Raw genomic sequence first — 27,854 nt, forward strand, 5'->3', positions numbered from 1 at the left:
GCTACATTGTCTAAGATGGTAATTATTTTCTAGTGCCACTTTACATTTTTGTTTTTCTTTTAAGTTTCTTGATTTCAGGGCACACTCATATGAAACTCTGATTTCAACTAACCAATTGAATATGTACAATTAAACAGAAACCCATCTGTTTCCTAGGAATATGGTACTGACCCTTATACTGTATATAGGAAGGTATAGCCAATCTTCAGAGTTACACAAAATAAGCACTGACAGTTTTGGGAACCATCCATAATTCAGCTCCCCTAACAGAGGCCAGCTATATCTTAAAGCCTAACAAAGAATACTTCCGAAGTCAAACATATGGATTATTTGGACTGGCTGTGTCCTGTTTTGATTTAACAGTCTCAGGTTAGGTTAATCTGTACAGGGGTTATCTGTTTGTCTGGGTGTCCAAAAGATTAAGGTAGTAAGCAGTTTTACACATTCATGCGCTACCAACTGATTAATCTGAAGGATTTGATTTTTTTTGTTCCCTCCTAAATGCAAATGGAGTTGGATTTGGATTAACTGGGTCAGGCTGCTGTACTCCTGTTTTCTAGGATGCCATGCAATTTAATCATTCTATTGTTTTATGATAAAATGCATTATTAAAGAAAGTTATGCTCTGTTCTACACTGCCCTGCTAGAATGACTTAAATGAGTCATGGAAGAACCGCCCTTAAATGTCAGGAAAGTAGATCTGAATACATGCACATAGCCTCTCTTCTAAGGCTGTCAGTAAATACATCAGTTTTGAGATGGACACATATCCATTGGGAACTGGATTGAGATGATTAACTCTTTCTACAAGACCCGGAAAACGACTTTGCACTCACTACTGACCTTTGTGAAACATGAAACCTATAAACCAGATTAAAAACTACATATCCCATTAGTAATTCACTGAGCTGTAATGTCTCCTTGACATCAATTACAGTTTTGAAATGGGGGTGAACTGCAGCTCCCAAGTTTGCTAGTGTAGACCAGCTCAAATGGACAGAATCCTTGTTACTTTGAATACTAGCAGAAAAACTGACTGGAGCCTGGTTCATTTCACTCAGAAGCAGCTTAGCAAAGCAAAGCTATCAGAGCAAACAGTGGGCAACTTGCGGCCTGCAGATCACAAGCGGCCCAGTGGGGTTCTATGCGTGGCCCATGAGACATTTTGTTTACTGTTGCCTGTGCACAGGGTTGCCAGATTCTTCAGATTTCCATCTGCATTTTTTTCCCCTACCAGTTTTACTAAAGTGACATTCACGTAAAGCAAGGACAAATGAAGAGAGGTGCATGCTGACTTCACACAACATTGACTAAGAGCCATGCGTTCCCTCTGCATCCAATTAAAGTACTGCTACAGTTCAATCAGCACCCCCCACAACTTGCAGGTACACGAGCGCAATCAGACTAACTACTCTATCGCAGGAGACAGTCTTGCATACAACAATCTTGTGGCTCACTGAAATGAAGGAGAAGTTACTCATGCTGCCCCTCACTAGCCTAGGTAGTCTATTGCTAGAGTCCTGCAATTCCACGGATATCCGCTTTATATCTGTGGGTATCCACATCCATGCATGTGGATGCGGATATCTGCAGTTCATTTCTGCAGAGGAGGATACAAATTTCATATCGAGAACCTGGCAAATTTACAGATATCCGCTTTATAGCTGCGGGTACGCATATCCATGGATGTGAATGCGGATATCTGTTAATCATTTTTGCAGCAACAGCTGAGGATACCAATTTTGTATCTGTGCAGGGTTCTTCCTCTTGCTGTATTAGCAACAGAAGCAGTTGTACAGGCAGTCCCTGGGTTACGTACAAGATAGGGACTGTAGGTTTGTTCTTAAGTTGAATCTGTATGTAAGTCGGAACTGGCATCCAGATTCAGCCGCTGCTGAAACTGATCAGTTTCAACAGTGGCTGAATCTGGACACCAGTTCTGACTTACATACAGATTCGACTTAAGAACCCCAGGCATCCCCAAGTCAGCTGCTGCTGAAACTGATCAGCAGCTGATTCCAGGAAGCCCGGGGCAGAGCAACTCTGCCTCGGGCTTCCTGTAGTCAGCCGCTGGTCAATTTCAGCAGCGGCTAACTTGGGGACGCCTGGGGCAGAGCAGCTGGGGTGCTGCTGGGTTGGTCAAGTAGCGTGGCAGCTCCTCGGCGCTACTGGACCAACCCAGCAGCACCCCAGCTGCTCTGCCCCAGGCGTCCTGATTCAGCCACTGCTGAAACTGATCAGCAGCGGCTGAATCAGGACTCCTGGGGCAGAGCAGCTGGGGTGCTGCCGGGTTGGTCCAGTAGCGCCAAGGAGCGGTGCTGCTGGCTCCCCCAGCAGACCAGGGAGACGGGGAGCAGCTTTTCTCGCCCCGGAGGAGGCGGGCGGCGGGACCAGGTGTCCCGCTGCTCCAGTCCTCCGGGGCGAGAAAAATCCCCGTTCGTTACTGCGGATCCGACTTATGCGTAACTCGGGGACTGCCTGTACTATCTCTCTGCAGGCCTAGGAAAACATCACTGCACTGGGTTTACTTTTGTGGGTTTGTGCTATGTTCCCTGCCTCATTCCACATTATATTCTTCTCTAAAAAGACAGTGCCACGAGTAGATTTTTCAAACCCAAATGTAAAGTCAAATCCATTTATATTTGTGCTAATCCTATTGTTCCTCAATGACTTTACATGACCTGAACATTTAATTTATTAGGGAGATTGTTTCTAATTATTTGTAATAGATTTGTGCAATTTCTCTACATAAAATTCCCACCAAACGCATCCTAACTTTCCAATATTTTATTCTAAATAAAATAACAAGACAACAAGCATATTGCTTCACAGATTGCAGCATTGCAAAACACAGACTGGTGGGCGTAAACTGGTCCTGGAACATCCACTGTGAATCCCAGACTGGACTAAGCCATGATTTCCTAGAATAAAACTGGTGAGTGTCAATGAATTGAGAAACAGATTCCAAAGCATGTAGTAGTGTCTCTTTTAACAGACTGACAAATAAATTATAATATTCAAGCTTTCAGGATGCAATAGTTCCTTTTTCAACAGTCGGCTGTTATGTGAAATTGGACCATTTTATACATCTTGGCAGTTTTGTAAGGAAGGCTTGACCTATTTACTGTGATTTGCATATACTGCATGACGAGCTCTAAGATGAAAGCCTGCTGGATTGAGAGCTCACATATCACTGCATTCAAAAGAACAGATGGGTGAGTAAACATGAACATGTCTATCACAGACATGAGAGAGGGAGGGTATCTAGTAAATCTATAAATGGATATACTTCTCAGCCTGTACAATCTGTGTTAGTGGCGTGAGGGAGGTGATGAAGGGAAATACATTTTTCATTTAAAAAGACATCACTACAAATAAAGGACATTTTTGACTTATAAGTCTGTGGATTGCAGCTTGTTGGTTGGGTCGATGAAAAATGTTTCAAATTCTAACTTAAGCACTTTTTCCTCAGACAATATGACCAGACCTTTTTTTGCTGAATCAATTAAAACAAAAAACAATAATTGGCAGGTAAAAGGAATCAAGAATAATTAATGTTCTTCTTTAGTTTAGTAAATTGCTTCCAATGGAAATGGATTACTTAACATATCCGAACAGTTCTTAAAAACAATTTCCCTTTTATTCACTTAAAAATCATTCCTCCCAGGGTACATCTAGATAAGTGTTTCTTAAATTTTTTAAGATCAAGGAACACCAAACTATAACTTATGGGGAACACCGAGGATTTTTTGTTGAGAAAAAAAAAAGTCGGGGGAAAAAAGAGTCGGAGGAAAGATATTGAGAAAAAATAAAAAGGTCGCCTGCCCCTCTAAGAGTGGCCATTTTGAATTTTGTTGTTCTCCGTGGCACACCTCCGACTGCCTCACGGCACACCAGTGCGCCACAGAACACAGTTTAACAAAAACTGATCTAGACTGCTTTCCTCTTTCAATAGAGAAAATGCAAATGAAGCTCAAAAAAAAACCCCTTTTTTGAAAGAACCTGTAAACCTCATTTTTTGAGGAATACAGGTTCTTTCGAAAAAGGTTTGTTTTTTTTTTTCCATGGAAAAAGCCACGTCCAGACTGCATTTTTTGGCGAAAAGCCTTCCGCAAAAAGGGTCATATGAGGATATGCAAATGACGTGCAAGAATATGCTAATCAGTGCTTCATTTGCATTTCCTCTTTTGGAAGAGGAAAGCAGTCTAGATGTACCCTCAGTCTGGATTACTGTATTGAAGGAACACTGCAGGTTGATCATGGTGGTTTACATTCACAAAATGAGATATCCTGGAACTGAAGGCAGCTCCTCTCCTGGTATTTGGAATGTAAAATCCCATTTAATCAGTTAACCTGTTAAACAGCAGTGGACCGGGGGGGAGGGAAGGGAAATGGGCAGGGGAGGTGTGTGCGCTCCAAACATGCTGGGATAAGGGCCCTCCGCCTGAGGTGTTGTGTGGCAGGCCCGTCCCCCTCATCACAGACATGGGCTGCTCTAGCCAGACTGGGTCCGCCACAGGCATAGAGTACTCTGGCCAGGCCAAATGCCAATTAACTGTAACCGGTAAGCCTCACCTAGTAAGGGTGATGCTTACTTGTTAACCAATCAACCAGTTAACCATTCACATTCCTACCCTACTCCCTAAGGGTACGTCTAGACTACCGCGTTTTGTCGACGGAAGTTTTGTCGACAGATACTGTCGACAAAACTTCCGTCGACAATTTGCATCCAGACACATGGAGTTCTGTCGACAAAGCAAGCCGCTTTGTCGACAGAACTCCGTAGTCTGGACGCAGTGTTACAGGCAATAACACCTTCTGTCGACAGAGTTCTGTCGACAGAAAGTGTTATGCCTTGTAAAATGAGGTATACCAGCGTCGACAAAACCACGGAGTTCTGTCGACGTTATGTTGACAGAACTCCGCGGTAGTGTAGACGCTGGTATTGTTTTGTCGACAAAAGTCCACTTTTGTCGACAAAACTAGGTAGTCTAGACACACCCTAAGTAAATAAAGTTAGAACTAGACCACTATGAACACAGAAACAGATAGCACTGAATAGCACAATAGACAATTTCCCTCAGTTTCTCATGACTTGGAAACAAGGTTAAAATCTATCTGTGCCAAACCGTAAATGGAGTTTGGTGTCAATCTAACAGAGCTGAGCTGCTACAACCACCACGCAGATTCTCAGGACTGGAATACTATGCAAGTTAAGACTAAGGTGCTACAGGGCTACATGTGCTTAGGGGGCTGTGATGTGTGAACTGCCTATCTAGCTCCAACCAATGTTATCAGTCTCATGAGTTCACAAGCAGTAAAAAACTCACAAAAAACAAAACAAAAACCCCAAAACAAACCAATCAACCAACCAGACAGAAGGCCCAATTTTCAAAACCCTGGAGAAGTCCAAGGGCCAGTTGATTTCAGTGGGATTGGTGCATGCTCAGCAACTCTCTCACAAAGCACACTTCTCTTACAGAAGTGGAAAGGTGATATTCTCAGGCAGAAAGGTTTTACAGAAACAAAGACAAACATACACACAAGGCTTTTAAAAATAGGCTTGTCTATCTAAAGTTAGGTTTTGAAGTCCATAGTAAGAAACAAAAATAAACAACTTGATCTTTTGAAACTGCTAAGCCCCCAGAAACTACCACTGGCTTAAATTCAGCCCTCTTATTTAGATACTTAATTGTGGATTTAGCAGCCTAATTTTAGGCATCCAGGTTTGAAAATCTTATTTAACATTTAAAAGTGCAAAACTGTGTTACCTTCTTTTCTGACAAGTCATGATCCAGCTCATCTTCAGAATCCTCTTCACTCTGCTGCTCCTGCATGTCCTTCATTTTAATCAGCAATTCTGCTTTTGGTACGGACGTGCTGTAGTAGGTGGAATTAGTTGTCAAGGAGATGGCAGAGGGCATGCCCTGCTCCTCTTTCCTGGTAAAAAGTCATAACTTTAATTAACTGCCTGACATCCTGAGCACTGAAAAGAAAGAACAGTCTTTCAAACCCACCATTTTGCCAAGTAAATGGACTGTTTAACGGGACAATGATAACTATGGAAACAATGCAGGGTCAAATGTGAAAGGAAAAATTGCCACACTGGAAGTCACAATAATTACTTATCAATCTAGGCTTTTAAAGGAAACTAGTAGCACTTCCATCTGGAAGCATTTATTATCAGTCTGTCTTTTAATTGCACTCTGTATAACTGTTTAAATCATCATTTACTGTTGTTCTTCACAGGCATTGGCATGAAGGCAGAGTTTTGGTCTACACCTGTGCTCTCACTGGTTAGTGAGTCAATCTTCTGGTGAAAATGCAACAGATCACACTTCATTTTCTCCATTTTGAACCTTAAAGATCCAATTACTTTAAGCAATACTCTCTTGACTAGTAGAAAAGTGGTCATTCTGGGGATTTTAAGAAATTATAATTACCCGGGAAGCAGAGTAATAAAAACAGAAATATATTTGTAATGATCAGCAATACCAAAAATACAACAGCTGATGAAGCAATACTGAATTTAGGACACTGTTTAAAATTTATAACTGGTCAAGACAGTGCTTTAAGAAACTTAAATTTAAAATCATTTTCTTCTCTATTTTCTGTCTGAACTCAACTAGCCCTTGAATGGAGGTAGAATATTGTATTAGCTCAGTGGTGCTCAACCTGCAGGCTACTTGTGGCCCAGTCAGGACACAAATGTGGCCCATGTGACATCCTCAGGGCCATACTGGTAGATGTGTGTGTGTGCTGTGTAGATGCACAACTCACAGAGAGCTGCATATGCAGCCCATGACAGTAAATAGATTGAGAACCACAGGATAAGATAACCCTCTATTTAATCCAGTATGGCAATGCCTGTGTTCCTAAGCATGCATGATTTTTGAGTGCTCTGGCAATCCCCCGATGCCCTAGGTCCAGAGACCAGGTATAACAAACAGAGTGACAATGCAAGTTTCTGTAGAACTCAACACTGAGGCTTCAAGCTGAGCAATCGCTCACAAGGATGACAATAAATATCAACTGCGATGAACAATTTTGTGATGTCAGCACCTGTCGACCACAAAACAAAACGACTTCGTAGAGAAGCCTTCACTATTAATGTGAGAGAAACCTAAACAAAATTTGTCTCTCACAGGCTGAAATTTGATGCAACAGCCTTCAAGTTCCACTTTAATAAACAATATAAAGACCTCAATGCCATTATCTGTGAGAAAAGCTGGAAACTGTTTTTAAAAGTTCCCATAGTGCAGGGATGGGGAACCTTTTTTGGGGTAGGGGCTGCTGACCCACAGAAAAATCAATCGGGAGCTGCACACAAGTGTAACAAACAAACAAACAAAAATCCTCACCTCACTGATGTGGCCCCCAACTGAGAAAAAAGACAATCCTCACATTCTCCTCCCATACCAAAGTCTAGGGGGGGCCAGCCTAGTAGATTTTGTGTTCTCTAGTCCTGTGGTAGGGCAGCAGGGGGGCTGGAGTGTCTCTGGGCTTGAGATTCCCCACCTCCTGCCATAATGTATTGATTATATCCACTCTTCGGACTACCAAATTCAGGATTATTAGGAAGAAGGTTGTCATGTTAGGATGTCAGGATTCAGGTTTGCCACTCAGAGATCTAAGATCTGTGTGATTCAACTGCTTTTTTGTTATATATTTTATTATTCTGTTCTCATGCTCAACCAGGTGATAGTGGATTACTTTGACGGAGTTTATATTTTTTTATATTCATTTGAAGTTTTCTCCTCTATCTGTACACCAGATTGGGTGGTTTTAGAGAACTTTGTAAAGCCTTCGAGAAATGTGTTATGATAAAATTCTAATTGCTTCTTCCCCAAATCCCTTATGCGATTGTTTGGCTTTTCCAAGTTTGGTTTTGGTGCAATGTAATAAATATTTTACACGATAACTAATGTGTAAAGCGTTTAACATAGATACATTTGTTCTCTGCCATAGGACTCTAATTTTTGCTCCTGTGATTATAGATCTGGTCAGTAAATGACACTACCAATAATGCCGTTTTAACGGGAAAACCTAAAAATTAATACTATGAAGCAGGATCCTTGAATGTTTAGGGAAAAACACAAAGTTGGACAGCAACAGGGTAAGGGTTGCTGGTTTCTGGAAACACTTAACTCACTTTTCCTCTGCAATTTTTGGAGAAGGAACTTTTGGTAGGAGCTTTCTGCGTTGTTGAGCTTCTTCTAAGAGGTGTTCATCTTTAGGGAAGATTCCCACCATCAGATCCATTGTAGTTTTTATTTTCACATTAGGATCCAAAATATCTGCTAGAGATTTATCTTTTCCCACAATCTCTCTGGCTAGCTCCTCCGACTTCCAGTCTTCAAAGGTCTTCTCTTTGGCTTTCACATAGCTGATTACAGGAATGGAGGCATCACTGTCCTTCAAGTTGTTTTCAACTGCTTCAGCTGATTGCGATTCAGGAAGTTTGGCTTTGCTCTCAGGCTCTGGTTCTACACCCCGCCTTGTGTAAGCACAGAAACGAGAGTAGGATTGCTCAGAAGTACTGAGTGTTTTAATCTGGTCCTTCTCTAAACCACTAGGTAAGGCAGGTGGCTCCATGGTGCTCACAAGACTCTGGCGACTTTCCTTCTCTGCATTGCTCTCAGAATGAACTATCTTGATGGGCACCATTTTTACTGTTTTATTGTTGTCTATCACTCTTTCAATTCTGGAAAAAAAAGAAAGGCAAATTAACTGTATTTTTTTTATACTGTATTGATTTTAATCCACAAAAAGGTGTTTGTATGCTATCAATGTTCAATTTATTAATATGAGGAAACCTCTTGCATATCACATCTCAAACCTCAATTTAGGGATCTGCCTTTCTTCATACATTTTAAAATTAAGCTATTCCATGTACAGGCAGTCCCCGAGTTACGCGGATCCGACTTATGTGGGATCCGCAGTTACGAACGGGGATTTCTCGCCCCGGAGAACTAGAGCAGCGGGACGCCTGGTCCCGCCGCCCGCCTTCTCCGGGGCGAGAAAAGCTGCTCCCCGTCTCCCTGGTCTGCTGGCGGAGCCAGCAGACCAGGGAGACGGGAGCAAAGCGGCGGAGCACCCGGGGCCAGACCCGCGGCCACTTCCAGATCAGCTGGAAGCGGCGCGGGTCCTGCGGGGTGCTCCGCCGCTCTGTTCAGCGTCTCCCTGGTCTGCAGACCAGGGAGACCCTGAACAATGCGGCGGAGCACCCGGGGCCAGACCCGCGGCCGCTTCAGACCAGGGAGACACTGAGCAGAGCAGCGGAGGACCCGGGCCGGACCCGCAGCGCTTTCAGCTGATCTGGAAGCCACGGGTCCGCCCGGGTCCTCCGTGGCTTTGCTCAGCGTCTCCCTGGTCTGCAGACCAGGGAGATGCTGAGCAAATCCGCGGAGGACCCGGGCCGGACTGCGGCACTGATCTGGAAGCGCCACGGTTTGGCCCGGGTCCTCCGCAGCTTTGCTCCACGTCTGCCTGGTCTGCTGGGGGGGGGGGGGGGGGGAACGCAGCTAGTGCCCCCCCCAGCAGACCAGGGAGACGTGGAGCAAAGCCGGGGGCCTGTGGTAGAGCAGGTGGGGCACTGCTGGTTGGTCCCGCAGCACCGCTCCTTGGCGCTACTGGACCAACCCGGCAGCACCCCTGCTGCTCTGCCCCAGGCATCCTGATTCAGCTGCTGATCAGTTTCAGCAGTGGCTGAATCAGGATGCCTGGGGCAGAGCAGCTGGGGTGCTGCTGGGTTGGTCCAGTAGCTCTGAGGAGCGGCCGCGCTACTGGACCTAGCCAGCAGCACCCGAGCTGCTCTGCCCCAGGCATCCCAAAGTCAGCCGCTGCTGAAACTGACCAGCGGCTGACTACAGGAAGCCCGAGGCAGAGTTGCTCTGCCCTGGGCTTCCTGGAATCAGCTGCTGATCAGTTTCAGCAGCAGCTGACTTGGGGACGCCTGGTGTTCTTACCTTGAATCTGTATGTAAGTGGAACTGGTGTCCAGATTCAGCGGCTGTTGAAACTGATCAGTTTCAGCAGCGGCTGATGTCAGTTCCGACTTACATACAGATTCAACTTAAGAACAAACTTATAGTCCCTATCTTGTACGTAACCCGGGGTCTGCCTATATACAGATCTCTAGTATTAGATTCATACTATACAAAACATGACTTTTCTACAGGCTACAGGGCTGAAAGTACTTAAAGCTGTCTTTGAAACAGTCCAAAACATGTTTATGAAAAATGCAGGTTTTAAAAAAGAACTTGCATGTAAAACACAAGTCTCATAATGAGAATCTAGTTTACCTTTGCATAAATTGAAAGAAAGGGAAAGAAAAAAAAACAGCTACTCAAAATAGATGAATTGTATGGAATTCTGCATTGTTTTGTCAGTGACAGCCTATTGCAGGAACCCTTCAACACATACTGCCAGCGCTAAGCTATCTTGTGCTTAAGACAAGATACTCAGTTAAGAACAGGTCTTTTTTAATGGAAAGTTAGATTTTAAATTAGAAAATGACATGTTAGATAAATAGCAGCTCTGTTAAGACTACTATAGTGTGCGCGCTGAATGTACAATATAAAGCCAAAATACAGATGGAGTGGTTTCAAGTTTGAAGAAAGTTTAAAATCATTGCTCTAATATTGTGGGTTTGGAAGGCTTAGACAAGCAAAGGAACACTGCTAAAATATCTGGTTTCTGCTGGGTTGCTTTCTATTAGATTAGTGACAGACATACACATATAACTCCTTAGCTATATGTGTGGGTGTGTCCCAAAATTAAAAATTAAGCTTACTGTACTTTCATGGAGAACAGAAAATAAGTCAATATTGTACTACTCTTGCAGTAGTAATCTATATAGTTATATTTGTGTCTGAATGAATATACAGACTATATTACACACATTCACCAACCCCTATATGAAATGACATACGTAGGTAATATTTTGACTATAATGCAGATGCAATATTTTGAGAGCTAAAGAGACTTCTTCTTGAAATAAGGGGGAAAACCACACCTCAAATCCTTCTCCAGTAAGGATCTTTTCACATGATCAGTAGTGTTCCCTCTAATTGTTATGTCCATGTATGGAATGAATTGTGTTATGGGTGCCAAGAAGGAGAAGATGTGTGACAGATCATCCCCATATTGGCGCCCTAACAAAATTCATTCTGCACATGAACAATCTATGGTGGTGGTGGAGCTGAGGAGCTTGGGGGTGGGAGAGGGCTTTGGGTTGGGGGGATGAAGGCTCAGCTAGGGGTGCATGCTCTGGGATGGAACTGGGAATTTGGGGTATAGGAGCAGGCTCTGGGGTGGCACCAAGAGATTTGGAGTGTGGGAGGGGACTCAGGGTAGTAGGTTGGCATGTGGGATCTGGGTGGGAATTAATGTGTGGGAGGAGAAGAGTGTGGGGAGAAATACAGAGGAAAAAAAATCAGCTATAGAGAGGGGTGACAAAGGACCTGAAAAGGCATTGACTGGATGGGATCACACAGAAGGACTGTAGGAAGCTATCTTCACTGCTTTTTGAGTGATCAAGAACAAGGCAGAAGCAGGGTGGGTGGGCACACAGCAGTACTTCTGGGGGACTTCTGCAACACTGCACAATGCAGAAATGGGCTGTGGAGATGTTGGCCGCTACTATGGGTTGCTGAACCCAGCAGAGCCCAGCTTACAAATAGAAGGAAAATGCTGGAGTATAGGAAGATAGGAAGCCGAGGCAGAGAGTGTGTCTGGGTCAGGGAGAAAGGTGTGGCTGGATTTAGGGACACCCAGAGTACGGGTTTGCATCTCTGATCATCTTGGTTAAATCATGGATGGAACTATCCTCCATGAATTTATCTAATTCTTTTTCAACCTAGTAACGTTTTTTGCCTTCATGCATCTTCAAGAAACGAGTTCCATAGGTTGACTGAGCATTGTGCGATGACATTTTTCTTAAGTTTTTTTTTTAAATGTGCTGTTTATTAATTTCACTGGATGACTCTTGGTTTTTATATTATATTAAGGGGTACATAACGCTTATTCACATTCTCTACATCATTTGTGATTTCATAGACCTCTATCATGTTATTTTTAGTAGTCTCTTCTCTAAGGTGAATACTGCCAGACTATTTAATCTCTCTTGTTCTGTGTTCCTAATATTTTTTGTTGGCCTTCCCTGTAACCTTTTCAATTCTAATACATCCTTTTTGAGATGCATACTTCATACTGTATTCAAGGTGTAGGTATGCCATCGACTTATAAAGACATCATATTTTCTGCATTTTTGTCTATCCCTCAATGAATGGTTCCTATCACTGTTCATTTTTTGGACTGACACAGCACATTGAGTAGATGTTATCAGAGAACTACACATGATGACACCTAGAGCTCTTTCTTGAGTGGTTATAGCTAATATAGACCCCATTATTTTGTAAATATAAATGGGATTATGTTTGCAATATGGATTATTTGGCACTTAGTAAGTATTGAATTTTATCTGCCATTCTGTTGCCCAGTCAAAAATAAAACAATGTATAACATTAGAGCTGACAAGTTCACTCAGTCCTACTTCTTGTTCACTCAATTTCTCATACAAACAAAAAATCTCAGAGGGGTAGCTGTGCTAGTCTGTAAATATAAAAACACGTAGTTCTGTGTAAGCATGTTAAATTGCGGTTAATTTACTAGTCGAGTAGTCGATAGAATTTCCATTGACTACTCGACTTGTCGACGTACATTTCAAAGAAGGAATGTGGAAGTGCCTAAGAGCCCCCACTGCAGCCTGGGGCCATCAGGCAGTCCTGCTAACTCCGGGCTGCACACAGGCGTGCCAGCTTTGAAATGTACAAGAAAACAGTGTCATGAGCTTTCATGAGTAAAATTCACTTCATCGAATCCAACTCATCTACCCAGGAAAGCTCTTGACATAATATATTTTTGTTAGTCTCTAAGGTGCCACAGGACTACTTGTTGATCATACAAGTAAGTTTGGTTACATTTGCAGGAGATAATGCTGCCTGCTTCTTGTTTACAAAGTCACCTGAAAATGAGAGCAGGCTTGGCATTGTTGTAGCTGGTGCTGTAAAATATTTACACACCAGATGTGCTAATATTTTAAATGGCCCCTTCATGCTTCAACCACCGTTCTAGAGGACAATGCATCTATGCTGATGCCGGGTTCTGCTTGATAACACACCAAAGCTGTGCGGACCAACACAAACTCGTTTTCATCCTCAGAAGCTTGATTTTCTTTTCTGGTGGTTTGGGTTCTGCAACTTCTGAATGAGAGGATTCCTCTTTTCAGACTTCTAAAAGCATGCTTCACAACTTCCCCCCCAAGATTCTGCAAGGCACATTGGGGTCTTAATCCTTGGGTTGAGTGCTGTAGCTATGTTAAGAAATTTCACATTGGTGCCATCTTTGTATTTTGTCAACTCTGTAGTTGAAGTGTTCTTGAAATGAACATGAGACAGAAGTATGTAGCACTTTAAAGACTAACAAGTGCTACGTACTTCTGTCTTTTGTTTCAGCTAGACCAGACTAACACGGCTGCATCTCTGTCACTATTTGAAATAAACATGGCATCATTCAAGACTGCTATAATCAGGCCCAGATTAATGCACGGGCTTTATGGGCTGCAGCTCAGGGCCTTAGGCTAAAGTGGAACCCACAAAAAACATCTCTGAGCTGCCAAAGTCCAGATTTTTTTGTCCCCCTCCCTCCATTAGCCTGGAATCTGGGCTAATTAAAGCCCCTGAATTAATCCAGCCCTGCCTGGCAGGTGGGGGGGGGGAGGGGAAAAGGGAGGGGCGGGGAATGGTGGTCAGTGGGAGCAGCCGTCGTCGTGCTTGCAGGTGAGGACAATGTGTGATGTCACCTGCTCCCCCAGGGCCGCAGCCAGGGACATGCCAGCAGCTTCCAGGTGCAATGTAGGGCCAATGGCAGGCAGGGGAAAGCTCCAAGCCACTGCGCGAGTGCCCCCCCCCATATGTGATCATTTTGTTTTAAATTAGGAAAAAAGACAACTATACAGGGGGTCCACATAATCTAACAGATGCGGGACCACAGAAAAATGAATTAAACTAGATCAGAGCAAGAGACAAACAATTCTCTTCCAAGGAGTTCAGTCACACATTTAATTAACGCATTATTTTTTAACAAGCATCATCCACATGGAAGCATGTCCTCAGGAATGGAGGCCAAAACCTAAAGGGGAATATGAATATTTAAAATATCCAGCACTTAAATATCTTCCAATGCCTGCTGCAACAACAACCTTTTCTTACTTTCAGGTAACAATGTGAGCAAGAAAGCGGGCAGAATTACCTCTCGCAAATGTAAATGAACTTGTTTCTCTGAGGGTATGGCTAGACTGCGGGTTTTTTTGGGGATACTGGAGGTATCCCGAAAAAAACTCTGCCATGTCCAGAGAACGTGTTTGCTCTTTCACTTCTTTTTGCGGAAGACCAAATGCGCTCTTTCTAAAGCCCCTGTATTCCTTGTTCGACGAGGAAGAAGGGAGCTTTAGAAAGAGGGGTTTTTCCAAAATTTGGAAATTTCTAGATGGGCCAAATTTCGGAAAAGCCTCTTCCGACGAAAGTATTGGAAAAAGACTCAGCATTTTGCATATATTTTTGCAATAGTTCGTCACAGTCTAGACGCACCCTAAGCAACTGCCTGAACAAGAAGTAGGAGTGAGTTGATTTGTGGGCTCTCGAGTTTTATATTGTTTTGTTTGTGTGTGCAGTTATGTAACTAAAGAAAAAGTTACCTTTGTAATTTGCATATTCACGAAGAAGAGATTGCACCACAGTATTTATATGAGGTGACCTTAAAAATACTCTTCCTTTTGTTGATCATTTTTACAGTGCAAATATTTGTAATAAAAATAATATAAAGTGAGCAGTGTACAATTTGTATTTTGTGCTGTAATTAAAATCAATATATTTTAAAATGTAGAAAAAAATCTAAAATATTTAATAAATTTCAATTAATATTCTATTTTAATAGTATAATTAAAACTGTGATTAATTGCAATTTCTTAAGATCGAGATTAATTTTTTTAGTTAATCGCATGAGTTGACTGCGATTGACAGTCCTAATTAAAAAGTGACGCCACTTATTAGCAATCATCAGCATGCTGACTTAAAAACTTTTATTTAACCCCCCCTCCCCAAATTTGTAATTTGGAGGGTAACAAAAAGTGTACAGGCAGTCCCCGGGTTACATGGATCCAACTTACATCGGATCCCTACTTACAAACGGGGTGAGGCAACCCCGCACTAGCTGCTTCCCCCCAGCAGACCAGGGAGACGCGAAGCTAGCGCCCCCCCCCCCCCCCCCCCAGCAGACCAGGGAGACGTGGAGCGGCTTTTCTCAGCAGACACCTCAGCTTGAGAATAAAGGACTGAGGGAAGTGAGGTGTGGGAGAATAAAACTGAGCTCTGGAGAAATGTTTGGCTAGAGTTTCCCCTACAATATGTACCAGTTCCGACTTACATACAAATTCAACTTAAGAACAAACCTACAGTCCCTATCTTGTACGTAACCCGGGGACTGCCTGTACTTCATATGTAAGCTTTTGGAAGAGGTGCCACCTAAATCAACACAATTTTTCTTGTACAATAATTTTAGCTCCCTGCATCCAGTAAATTAGATACTTCCCACAGGTAGGGAAAAAGTCATCCCATTTAGATAGTTTATGTAGAGGAAAATCCAGTTAAGATTTTAGAATGGAGTAGGATTTCTATTGATATACTGTCCCATAGCGCAAACAGACCAGTTGAACGATTCCAATGGTATTAACTGAAATTTCAAATACGATTTGGATATTTTTGTAACAGTTTCTACTGCGCTACAGAAGACAGGCTGGAAAGGTTCATATGGAACGGACCTGAAGGAGGTTTCTTCGTACTTCTTCACTAAAAGCAACAGCCAATTTTATTAACAAAACCTAACATGGGGAAAGGGCTTCTAAAAGGCACATAACTGTAAAGGCACATTACCTTGCTGGATTCTCATCCTGGACAGATACAGGAGGCTTGTCAGTCAGCTTCTGTGGAGCAAACTGAGGTGAAGGGGACCTTGATGTCTCCATTGCAGGTTTCTGAAGGTAATGATGCTTTGCAGACAACACAGGTTCAAATTTAAGCTGTGCTTTCTCTTCTAAGTGCTGAGACACATTTTCAGTGGATGCTGTTTGCTGAAGCCTCTGAGTCTGAGTGCTGTTCAGTTTTCCATTGAATGCTGCAGGACTCTGAGTGAGAGAGGAGTAACCTGTAATTATCTCACCAGAGCGGGGGGAAATGGATTGTATGGGCTTTCTGGATACTGCCAGCAGAGATTCTGAAGAGGTGCTGAGTGATGGGGATTTGTCCTGGCACCTGTATTTATTATCTCGTTTGGGTGGGGGAGGTCTCTGAGGGGCAGGTCCACGTTTCTTGTTCAGCAACGTCACCTCTGTCCACTGACTTTCCTCTCCTCTGCTCTGTGGCAGACAGGATTGGTTCTCGTGCAATGTCGGCGGCTCAGAACAAGTGAGATGGGGCAAGCTGCAATCTTTGATTTTCTCATTCACGTTTTCTTGTGAGTATCTGTAATCACTGGGCAATGTCCCAGACCTTCCCCGACTCTCCTGAGACAAGACAATAGGTTCTCTGGTTTGAGATGGTCTAACAGATGCCTTCCATTTGTGTCCTAAATTTTGGTCCAGCTGAGCCCTTTGTTCTCCTGTGTTATCTTCTGGGACTCCTATATGAGCCTGCCTAGAAACACAAGAAGAATCATTACTTACAGAGCTATTATTTCCTCCTGTGTATTGCCATAGAAATATTGGGAAGCTTGGGGACAGATTATATTTTCCACATAATATTAACTAACAGCAACAACCTACTTTAAAATATATGTAATATTGTATTTCTAATGTAATGTGATGAGCCAAAGCACAACATCCATCTAAATTAGGCTATGTTGTGTCGTGCAAAGTGACATAACGTTGAGTTAACCTGAGGCACTACTATGGCATATTTGAACATGCAAAAGTATTTTCTTCTAATTTTTATGTGAATTAAAAGAATGGTTTCCTTGTATAGCCTTCAACACTCAATTAAAATTGATTTTAATTTCCAACTAAGCAGAGTCTAATTAAATGCAGATTACCATACAAGTTCTCTGTATATTGTTTTAAAAAGGCACACTAGACATCATAATGCACAGCCCTTCATTCATATAGCAAAATTAACATAATTGTGGAAGTTAAATTTGAAGATAAAAATTACCAATGTACAATGAATACATATTGACAAAAGCATCACATTCACTTGTACTGATATGGTGAAGGAAGAGGGGGGAAAGGATGTATTTTAGAAACAGAAAAGACAGACTCAATATTTTGGATCAAGATCTATTTTAGGTTTAATACATAAATCAGATGGAGTCTTTGTCCCTACAGCATGAAGTACTGCTGTGGCCAACAAGTCCTCTCTCATCTTATACAAATGGTTTTGTTTTACTCCAAGTCTATATTTCTCTTTGCTTTGTAGTTGCCATGTTGAAGCAACTCAAGGCTGTTGTCAAGCAGAAGAGTACAGACAAGTTGTGCTCACCAGAGAAAGGCAAATCAGAAAAGAAAGCGAGCAAAAGTACCTCTGAGACCCAGAAAGAAGGCAGGTTTGTTCTCTGCTTAGGGGAGGCTGAAGAGACACTGTGAGCTTAGAAAAGAAGCTGCAACAGAAAAGTAAAAGGCTTCAGAGTACATTATTTCATTTTTGCCACTGATGGTTTTATTATCTGTATCTGGAAATGAGACTGGGCAAGTATAAGAGGGACTACGAGTTTTCTTTAAAAAACACAACTGGATGGTTTGACCAATGAAACACAATAAAATGAAATCTGAAACCAACAGTTACACTGCCACTTTATCAGTCTAATGATTTCAACATGATTCTACAGTGGAAACCTCTCATTTACTGCAGGTATCACTTCCACAGGCATTACAAATTAGTACATACTCATAGAATCATAGAATACTAGGACTGGAAGGGACCTCGAGGGGTCATCGAGTCCAGTCCCCTGCCCTCATGGCAGGACCAAATACTGTCTAGACCATCCCTGATAGACATTTATCTAACCTACTCTTAAATATCTCCACAGATGGAGATTCCACAACCTCCCTGGGCAATTTATTCCAGTGTTTGGCCACCCTGACAGTTAGGAACTTTTTCCTAAAATGTCCAATCTAAACCTCCCTTGCTGCAGTTTAAGCCCATTGCTTTTTGTTCTATCCCCAGAGGCCAAGATGAACAAGTTTTCTCCTTCCTCTTTATGACACCCTTTTAGATATCTGAAAACTGCTATCATGTCCCCCCTCAATCTTCTCTTTTCTAAACTAAACAAACCCAATTCTTTCAGCCTTCCTTCATAGGTCATTTCTCTAGACCTTTAATCATTCTCGTTGCTCTTCTCTGGACCCTCTCCAATTTCTCCACATCTTTCTTGAAATGCGGTGCCCAGAACTGAACACAATACTCCAATTGAGGCCTGACCAGCGCAGAGTAGAGCGAAAGAATGACTTCTCGTGTCTTGCTCACATCACACCTGTTAAAGCATCCCAGAATCATGTTTGCTTTCATTTTTAAAAGGCAGCTTAAGATATGCTTATTTCTATTTTAACTTCCACATCTCAGAGTTTTCCTACCACCTCTCTCCCAAAGTGCTTTACTTTAAAAGAGAGGGTGGAAAATCGCAGTATAGGCAATATAAAGATCATCCATTATTAATTTTTTTTTTAGTAAGGGATCTAATCTCCATTTTTCCATAAGGAACACTGAGCTTTGTCCCTTGGATCAAGTACATCATATTGGAAATGTTATGTTGTGTCACAACATGAAAACTCAATAACTGAATCAAATAATCACTGTCTACTCACTGTGCTATCTCGAGACAAAGTAGAAAAATTCAAACTGCGTGGGTGCCATTGCACATTTTTTCAACAGCTGAAGATGCTGTTTTCCCAAGCAGATCACAGTGGGAGGTAAAACAATGACTCAGTTACCTAAGGTTTGTAATGCTGATAAGCGTAGTACTATAATTCTGTTCTTGTATTTTACTAGGATGCCCTAACATAGGATTCTTTCCTTCTAAGCCTGATAAAGCTGACAGTGTCAGAAAGAGACGAAAGGCTATTTCAAGCAAAAAAGGTCATTCCAGGCATGACAAAGTAGGAAATTTAAGTAATATCTGTCTGAAGCCTATTCGTGCCTCAGTTTCCCTATATGCTACACGAGGGGTTGGCAACCTTTCAGAAGTGGCGTGCCAAGATTTAACGAATTCACTTCTATTTACAGGTCTTTGTGCCGGGGTGAGGAGGGGGCAGGGACAGGCTGGGTATGGTGACCATATTTACTGAACCAGCTGTAGTTAGGGTTTAATTTAAATTATGAAACAGGCTAAGCATTTTAACTTTCTCATGTTAGTTTATCAAACTTCATTTTACAAAGTAAAATATTAATTTATGTCCAACAAAAAAGGTTTCAATGTTTTCTTTATTTATGGCAGGGGTAGGAAATATTTTTTTTGGGGGGGGGGGGGGGGACTGACCCAGAAATAATCAGTTGGGGACCACACAAGTGAGAAACGAAAAAACTCCTCCTCAAACCCCCAACCCTCACTGATGTGGCCCCCAATTGAAACACCTCACTCCTCTGGTGCTCCAGCCCCACAGGGTGAGGAGAAGGGACAGGGAGGACTGAGGTTCAGGGTTTCCCATAGGCCAGATTTACTTTTCTGGGGTTCCGGAGTTAGTGGATTTTATGGACCCCCTTAGGCTCTGGGATAGCGACAAAAATGAGGGGTTCAATGTGTGAGACAGGGCTGCCAGTGAGTGGGATAGGGATGGGATGCAGGATCTGGGAGGGAGGTGGGATGCTGAAGGGGGAAAAGTTGCAAGATTTGGTTGGGAGGTAAGGTGCAGAAGCAGATGTGGAGTAGGGTGTCTAGACAGGTGGAGGGAGCAGGAGTAAGGAAGGGTGTAGTGTGTGACCAGGAGAGAGGGTGCAGGACCGGGATAGGGGTAAGGTGTCTGGCCAGGAGGGAGGGTGCAGGAACAAGAGAGGGTGTCAGAGAAAGCTAGAGGTGTGGGGTTTTGGCGCGGCTGGGAAATGCGTGAGGGGGATTGGAGTTTGGGGGTTTGGGCATGAGGGGGGACACTTACCTGGCTTTATGCCCTCTCGCAGCAACTGCCGTGGCCATGGGTTGGGAGTTTTTGGAGGTTTTTTGCTTCTCATTTGTGTGGTCCCCAACTGATTATTTTGTGGGTCAGTGGCCCCTGACCTAAAAAAGGTTCCCTACAACTTGGTGGACTCTGAACAAACTGAAATTGACTATGCTTTAGTCTTTGTTCCTCTATGCCAGTTTAAGGACTTCCTCTGCTGTTACGAGAGGTAAGAGTAAGCCAGTGTGCTGCTCTGGTGAGATGCAGCTGGCAAGCTGGGGCGCTTGGATGCAGGAGACAGCAGGGTGTGCTCCCTACCGGGTTCTCAGGGCTTCCTGCAGGCTGCTGCATTAAGCAGCATGCAGCCAGGCATGGTGAAAGGGGCTGGCTGGGGGTACAAGTCTCCCATACGGGACTGACCCTGCCACGAGCCCGACTGCCCCGGTACCATTTTGGGAAGGCAGGGAGGGGGTGGTAGTGGCTGTAGCTGCATGTACCAGGGACTCTGGTACTCTTCTTCCCTTTCCCCTGAATATCAGGGAGAGAGGGGAAAGTGCACAGCATGTGTACATTCCGTTCACTCCCAGCTGCTGAGGGGAGGGGCACAGAAGTAATTCACACATGCTGTGTGCTTTCCCTTAGTCCCCTGATAGTTCTTTCCCCTCACTTTTGACTGTCTCATGAAGTGTTTCATCACATAAATAAAGGGATTCTAATTGGGGGAAAAGCCCATGAAATAAATATAGTTATTGAAACTACTTTGGAAATACCAAACAGTGAAACGAGTAGTTGCTTATGCAACTGAAGATTGTTAAAATGATGCCCACTCAATCATTGTTAAGGTTTTGAGAACACAGCCACTACAATCCCAGGTTTTCAGTCATATACAAACACTATTACGGGCTCAAACTTGATAAACAAAATCTATTTTTTTTGTTTTTGTGCAATTAAAAATTCAAGTGATGTTTTAAACTTAAATATTGCACCAAGAAAAGGTGATCAGGCTTCGATGGCATTTTCACGCTTGTTATTCAAAAATGACATTTTAGAAGGTTTTTTGACAGTACTATGGGTCTATAATGCATTTAGCACAATCTTCAGAAGTTTCATAGCTGGGGCACCTGTGCCAGTGCTTGGAACTCTGCACCTTACAGGGCTTGGGCCCTGCTCCTTCCTACTGAAGCCCTGAGCAAGGCAGAAGCCTGAGAATCCTCTCCCTACTAGGCAGAAAGCCCTACCAGGGTTCCCACTAAGCTGTGTGGCTGCACAGCTGCCTAATAAGCCTTGAGTTGGGGCTCAGGGCTGCATACACAGAGTGCTGTGGGCTGGAGGAGCATTCTTTCCTCCACCCCTGGCAGCTCCCTCAAAAATCCCCAAAAGATTCAGGGCATGATTTTCTCTTCACACTACTCTAGGCATAGTAGAGAACATAACAGTCACACTGGGTCAGACCAATGGTCCATCTAGCCCAGTATTCTGTCTTTGACAATGGTCAATGCCAGATGCTCCAGAGGAAATGAACAGAAAGGGTCAATTTCAAGGTGCCAAGAAGCAGATGTAAGTTATATTTAAAAAAAATTGTGTATTTACTCTTTGTTAAGGACCCTTTTCCCAACTACAGTGGAATGACTTTAGTGTAAATGAGAATCACGCCCTCGTGTTTGGATTATGCCTGAGCCAATAACCCTTATTCAAATATAGTCAGATCTTGCAACACTGACTTAGACAATCAGAGTTTCCCTATTGAGTTCAACAGAAACAGCGCTCATCTTTTAAATAATCGCAATGACTTTAATATTCACATTAGTAAGGGCTGCACGATTAGGCCTATGAAAAATAGCAAAATTGTTCCTCTCCTAGGTAACTGATGGACAGATTGATTTTTTTCTACTCACTTGTGATTCCAGATAGCCCTTTAAGCTCTCTGATTTATTTTTATTAACATAGGTCATAACATAAAGGTACAGTTGCATACAAAGAAAAAAAAATCAAAATCACAGCATAAGAGGGTCCAAAGATGTGAATTACATGCACAGCTGCAGTCAGTCTGCAAAGTCTATATTGAACTTGACATGCAAATCAGAACTTTATCTACAGGTGCAAGTGAACAGGACAGAGTGAACTACCAAGCTGACACATTTATACATCCAACAAACATTTGTGTTTTAAAAGTCCTGATGAGATGTTCTTAACAATCCTTTGACTTGGGCCACAATTAAGGCTTTGATAAATAGTACTGTCAGTCTCCAAAATTAATTGAAAAGAAAAAACATATTAAAAATGTTACAACACAGATAACTTAAAGGATGTTGCATTTCCAATTGGTGGGATAAAGCAGTGGGATTACATATGTACCTTTATGCAAAGTTTATGTGAAAGTAAATACACATTTGAAAGTGGCACACAGGATGGTTATAGGAAAGGTAGCTGCATTCATCACGGTGAATAATTTATATTTGGGGAAGGTGTTCTCATGCAAAACATGCTAATCACGTTACCCTGAAGAGATCTGATCTCACTGTTCAGAAAGGAGGAAAAGAAAGAAAGCTTCAAGCACCAGAGGAACGCTGTGGCAAGAACCTGCAAAGTGTTATGTTAGTGTAAGTACCAAGAAGTACATTAAAAAGAGGCAGATTTTAAAACTTTAATTCCTCTGTTGAAAAAAATACAAAATGTGCAAATTAGAATGGTTTGCTGCAGAGACCAAATTCAGAGAAACTTGCAAAGAAAACTGTAACCACCACTGGAAAATTCACTTTTTGTAGACCAAAAAAACCCTCATCATACAATGAAGTTAAAATAATTTTTCCAGCTACCATGTGGAACAATAGGAGACACGGAGATTTTCAATCCTTTGATAACATGACTGTAAAGTTACTGCTGAGTTACTTCTTAGTGTACAATAAAATCTATTTAATCATTGTACATTTTAATGACTTAGGGAAAAATAAAATTCCAAGCATTTCAGTTATCTAAATTTTCAAAGCAAAAAAGAACTAACAGTTCTAATATTACCATCTTAAAAACAGCTTATACATACAAGTTGACATACATAATTTGCCTCCATTTAAGCCAATGACCTATGGTCACCTTATTTATCCACCATCAATCACCATCATAAAAAAATTCATACACTAGGTCATCTTCAGGCATGAGAGATCACTTTTCTCCCCAGGATACACTGCCACCGCTGGAGAGTTGCTGATTCTAGATATCCCTTGATTTAACAGTAATTGTTTGCAGCATGTTTTCCATAAAGGTTCTGGGGCTTTGGAATGCATTGCCACCCACAGAAAGAGTGCTGGCTTTGCAGGGCCCATTTGTTTTATGTGGCTTTTGCGAGTAGTGAGGGGAGATTGATATACAGGTTGAAACATGAGGATGCTGGCATTTGGGTAAGCACTGTAGCTTGGTACGAGGTTTGAGCCCATAGTACCGTGTTGGTGTTTTGTAATTCTAACGAACTGACAGGGAACTTGGAGCCTGGGGATGGTTGCTTTCTACTTAGCCTAAAATTGAGAGAAAATAAATCAAATCGAATCTTGCAGCAATAAACCTCCTGACCTAGAGAAAGGAAGAAACTGATTCCTCTAGAAGAAATTCTCTGCAGGTGTAATGAACCGTGTCTAAATCTTGACATGGCATTGGACTCTTATTTAAGACACAACTCCTTTTCCATATCCCATTTTAACAGATGACCTCTGTAGAGTAATTTCAGAAGTCAATGCTAGGAACTCTGCTTTCAATGGTCACTGGCAGAACGTTCTTAAAGTTCCTCTGGATCTTGCTTTTCTTGATTGTCCCTTAAAGCCTAGGCAAGCATTTGTTCATAGATTCACAAATTCCAAGGCCAGAAGGGACTACTAGGATCATCTAGTCTGACCTCCTGTATAACACATGCTATATTTATAGGGTTACCAAGATGATTTCAACAAAAATACCAGACACGCTTGACATTACATCACAATCTACATTACATCTTATTTAGAAAATACCGGACATTTATATTTTCTCAATTTGTTTCTCGAACAGAAAGCTCAAAAACTGGACTGTTCAGTTTAAAACCGGACACCTGGCAACCTGAGCTATAGAACTTTGCCCAAATAATTCCTAGAGAACAGCTTTTAGAAACACGTCCATTCTTGAGCTAAAACGTATCCACGATAAAGAATCCACCACAACCCTTGGTTCAATTAGGCTTTTGGTTCAACACTGAGTTGACTCTATTCTGGCTACTATAAGATTAGTTGGATGCCTTAGATCACATTTAGGAGTACTTTTAAGCATTTGTTAAACAGTGCCTGGGTGTTATGTAAAATTTGCCAGACAGACAAGGTGAATAAAAATGAATTAAAAAAAATCAGATTTTGTATTTAAATTGGATTGTTTTAATTTAAATTGGGATTTTAATTTCTTTCTTTTAAAATCATCAATAAAATATAAAATTTCTCATTTAAAAATAACAGTTACAATTCAATCTTATCACAAACATGCTATACAAACACTTATATGCTCATAAAAATGAACTAATGCCTCTGGTCTGCCCAGCCTAACAACCGGCTTTTGCTCCTTGAAAATTCTGGGCTTTCAATTTCTGTTGGTCTGCTAAGAAACATATGCAAAGATAGTCATAGCGTGAATAGGATTGTTTTTGTTCTGTGCTTATGTGGTAGTGAATCTGCGTCAAGTTAGTTAAGACATTCTGATTCTAGTCAGCAATATAAAGTTATTCATAAAGTACATTCTAGAGTCAAACAATAAAATGCATGCACAGGATACAGCCTTATCCTATGGTTACTTCACCAGAAGCTTTGCCCTTGTGTAACAGCAGCCTCAGTGCTTGGTGTTTGTCATACAGAGGAGGTTTTTTTTCCCAGATAAAGCAAAACTTGAGATACTGAATAGAGACTTAAAAATTAGAAACTATTGTTTTACGACTTCTAAAGCATTGTCACTTTGGGCATGGCTACCAGTCTATTTGTTCTGATAAAGACAATAGGCAGTAAATACAGTTGGATCCAACTCACCAGAGGTGGACCCAAACCCAAAGCAATGCAGACATCCAAATGCGGTGGGGGAGAGGAGGTGGCTCACTATGAATAGGTTCTGAAGAAGATTCATATTTTAAAGCAGGAATCAAATGAACTGGGAAGTTTTTTGGAGCTCAAATTGAGGAAAAGAAATCCAAGCGTAAGAGGAGCACAAAAGAATACTGAGGATAAAAGGCAGCACTTAGAAAGGTGCTTTGGAAGAGGTAAAAGGAAATGAGAGCATTAGTGAAGTGAAACACTGAAAAGTGAAGATGAGAAATACAGTTAAATGTAGAAGGTGGGAGGAGGCAATGAAGGGAAATGCAGAGGGGAATGACATGGTCAGAGCGATGAGAGAGGAAGAGGGTTTTTGCATTTGATTGATGAAATGGGGGCAGATTAATTTACTGGGAGGCTAGAAAGATAGACATTGTTGTAATTATGGCCAGAATTTCATTACCCTTCTCACTCCCATAAAAGACTCTCTTCAGTGTGAGATAATAAACGTTTATCGATAAACTAATTATTCCTCCTGACTAACATGGACCCATATTTGTGTTCTAATAAATCTTATTTTTAAAGTTTTTGCTGTTATATTGTGGACTGCTCTCTCCATGCTCGAGCCTTTGACTGGAGGAGGACAACAGATGACAATAAAACTATTGTGAAAAATGTTGCTGGGAAGGGACAGACAATATTGGATCAAGAGATACAACATTAGATATGTAGCAGTGGAAACACTGGGTTGCTTCATGTGTCACAAGGCACAAAAACATCTAGGCTAGTAAATCAGTAATAGCACACAATTTGATTCATACCTTTAAAAAGGTTAGATCCCAAGATCATTACTATAGCAGAGGTTTATAGCAATAACCTTAAGAATGCCCATCAGACTTGACTGAGAAGCAGTGTTTTGCAGAGAGGATCAGAGAATGCAGCAGACTCATTCTGCAGCAATGCTAGCCTCTTTGTAGCTGAATCTCTCCATGAATTCTTTTGTGCTGATCTGCTAGGGCTGGCAGGTGATTTTCTGTTAAACATTAATAGGCAACGAGAATATTCTGCAACAGTTAAGTATGACATCTGATCCTACAGAGTAGTCATCAGTGTAGTAATGTGCAGAGCAGGAGGAAGAACTTGAATCTTGATATGAAATCATTACAAAATACAGGTAGCAAAGTGCTTTCCCTCAAATATCTTCTCTCTCTCCCCCACCCCCCCTTGGTAAATTTTAACAAGTGAACTGAAGTGAAATTAGGTTTTCTGTTTTTACCACTTCAGCCACTGGATTTTCATACCTCTCCTGTTTTATAGTTATTCCATACATCATTAAATATACTGAGCTCAAAACAATGACAGCAGCAACTATACTTATTCCTTAAAAAAAAAAAAAAAAAAAAAAAAAAAAAAAAAACTTGATGTATTTCATTCCATACCAGGACTTGCCCATTTTAGTCGAAGCTCCATTATAATGCTACTCAGCAGGGCCCTGATTCAGCAAAGTATTTAATCACGTGTCTCCCTTGAAGTGAGGCAGTCAAATCTATGCTATGTTAATTACACAGCTGGAGTTGACATATCTTAAATTGAGTTTCCACATTGTCCATACAGCAGGAGGCTGATGGGAGTAAACACTCCCACCAGCTTCCCATACTCCTTGTAAGTATCAGAAGTACCAGTGCCGACAGGGGTACCCTCTGAATTCAATTTAACAGGTCTTCATTAGACCCACTACATCGAACCCAGATGATCAACTTCTGCAGTGTCAATCTTCCGCACAGCATAGACATAGCCTTACAGAGTTAGGCTGCCATAAACTGTCTTAGGTCAACATAACTCCGTAGTGTTGAGAAGCCTCAAATGTAATTCATCTGAAAAGAATTAGGGGGGAAAATGTTGGATAAGAAAATAAATGAACATGCATGTCTTGGACATGAGAAAAAATATTAGATATAGCGATGTCAGCGTGTAGTCAACTACATGATAGCCAATAAATCCTGGGCTTGTTGGTTAATCTTATTGACTACACATACCTCATCCCCCCACTGCGGGGGGGGGGGGAGGATGACGGAAAGCAGACTCCCCACGAGCACCGTATCCACGGAGCTGCTTCCCCTCCTCCCCCTCTCCCATGCTGCTTCCTCTGATAGAAAGGCAGCAGTGTGGAGGGTGAGAGGGGCAGGCAGAGCGGATATGTTTGGGGAGCCAGCTTTTACACGTGCTGGCTCCATGGACTTGACAGGCCCCCTCATACTGCTGGCTCTATTGCAGGCAGCAGCGCACAGGGGTGGGGGAGGGGGGAGAGGCAGGGGAGGTGGCTCCGTGGGATGCTGGTGCAGCCTGTGTCCATGGGAAGCTCGGGTCCCTTGCAGACAGGGGCTGGTGCCACCCTGCCTGGTGTAGTCTCCTTTACGACACAGCACTGATTCATCCCCAGAGCACCATCCCTCCTGTGCCCTGAACAAGACAGGGATCCTGGGGGGGAGGGGTGGGACCGGAATTTGACTAGGTAATTCGAGATCATCTCCTAAGTAGGTTGGTTGATTTTTTTAAATACAATTGTGACAGATAATATCAATGTTTATTTTTAAACATTTTTCCATTTTATCAATTTAATTTTTCATGGCT

General features: G+C 42.2%; 1 protein-coding gene across 5 annotated transcripts in view; it reads right to left on the minus strand.

Moving 5' to 3' along the window:
• SHROOM2 (shroom family member 2) overlaps positions 1-27,854 on the minus strand; it is a 185,208-nt gene that overhangs the window by 8,505 nt on the left and 148,849 nt on the right. For 3 of the 5 annotated variants that reach the window (XM_006120197.3, XM_025183134.2, XM_025183135.2), the window contains 3 exons: positions 15,992-16,750; positions 8,153-8,704; positions 5,772-5,940 (listed from right to left, as the gene is read on the minus strand). In XM_006120197.3, the coding sequence (XP_006120259.2) occupies positions 5,772-5,940; positions 8,153-8,704; positions 15,992-16,750 (1,480 nt within the window). Of the gene's footprint in view, positions 1-5,771; positions 5,941-8,152; positions 8,705-15,991; positions 16,751-17,630; positions 17,709-27,854 lie in introns of all 5 variants that reach the window. The other 2 variants (XM_006120196.3, XM_006120195.3) reach the window with 1 other exon arrangement.

Source organism: Pelodiscus sinensis, chromosome 1 (assembly GCF_049634645.1).
Source record: "Pelodiscus sinensis isolate JC-2024 chromosome 1, ASM4963464v1, whole genome shotgun sequence".
NCBI classification, from domain to species: Eukaryota; Metazoa; Chordata; order Testudines; family Trionychidae; genus Pelodiscus; species Pelodiscus sinensis.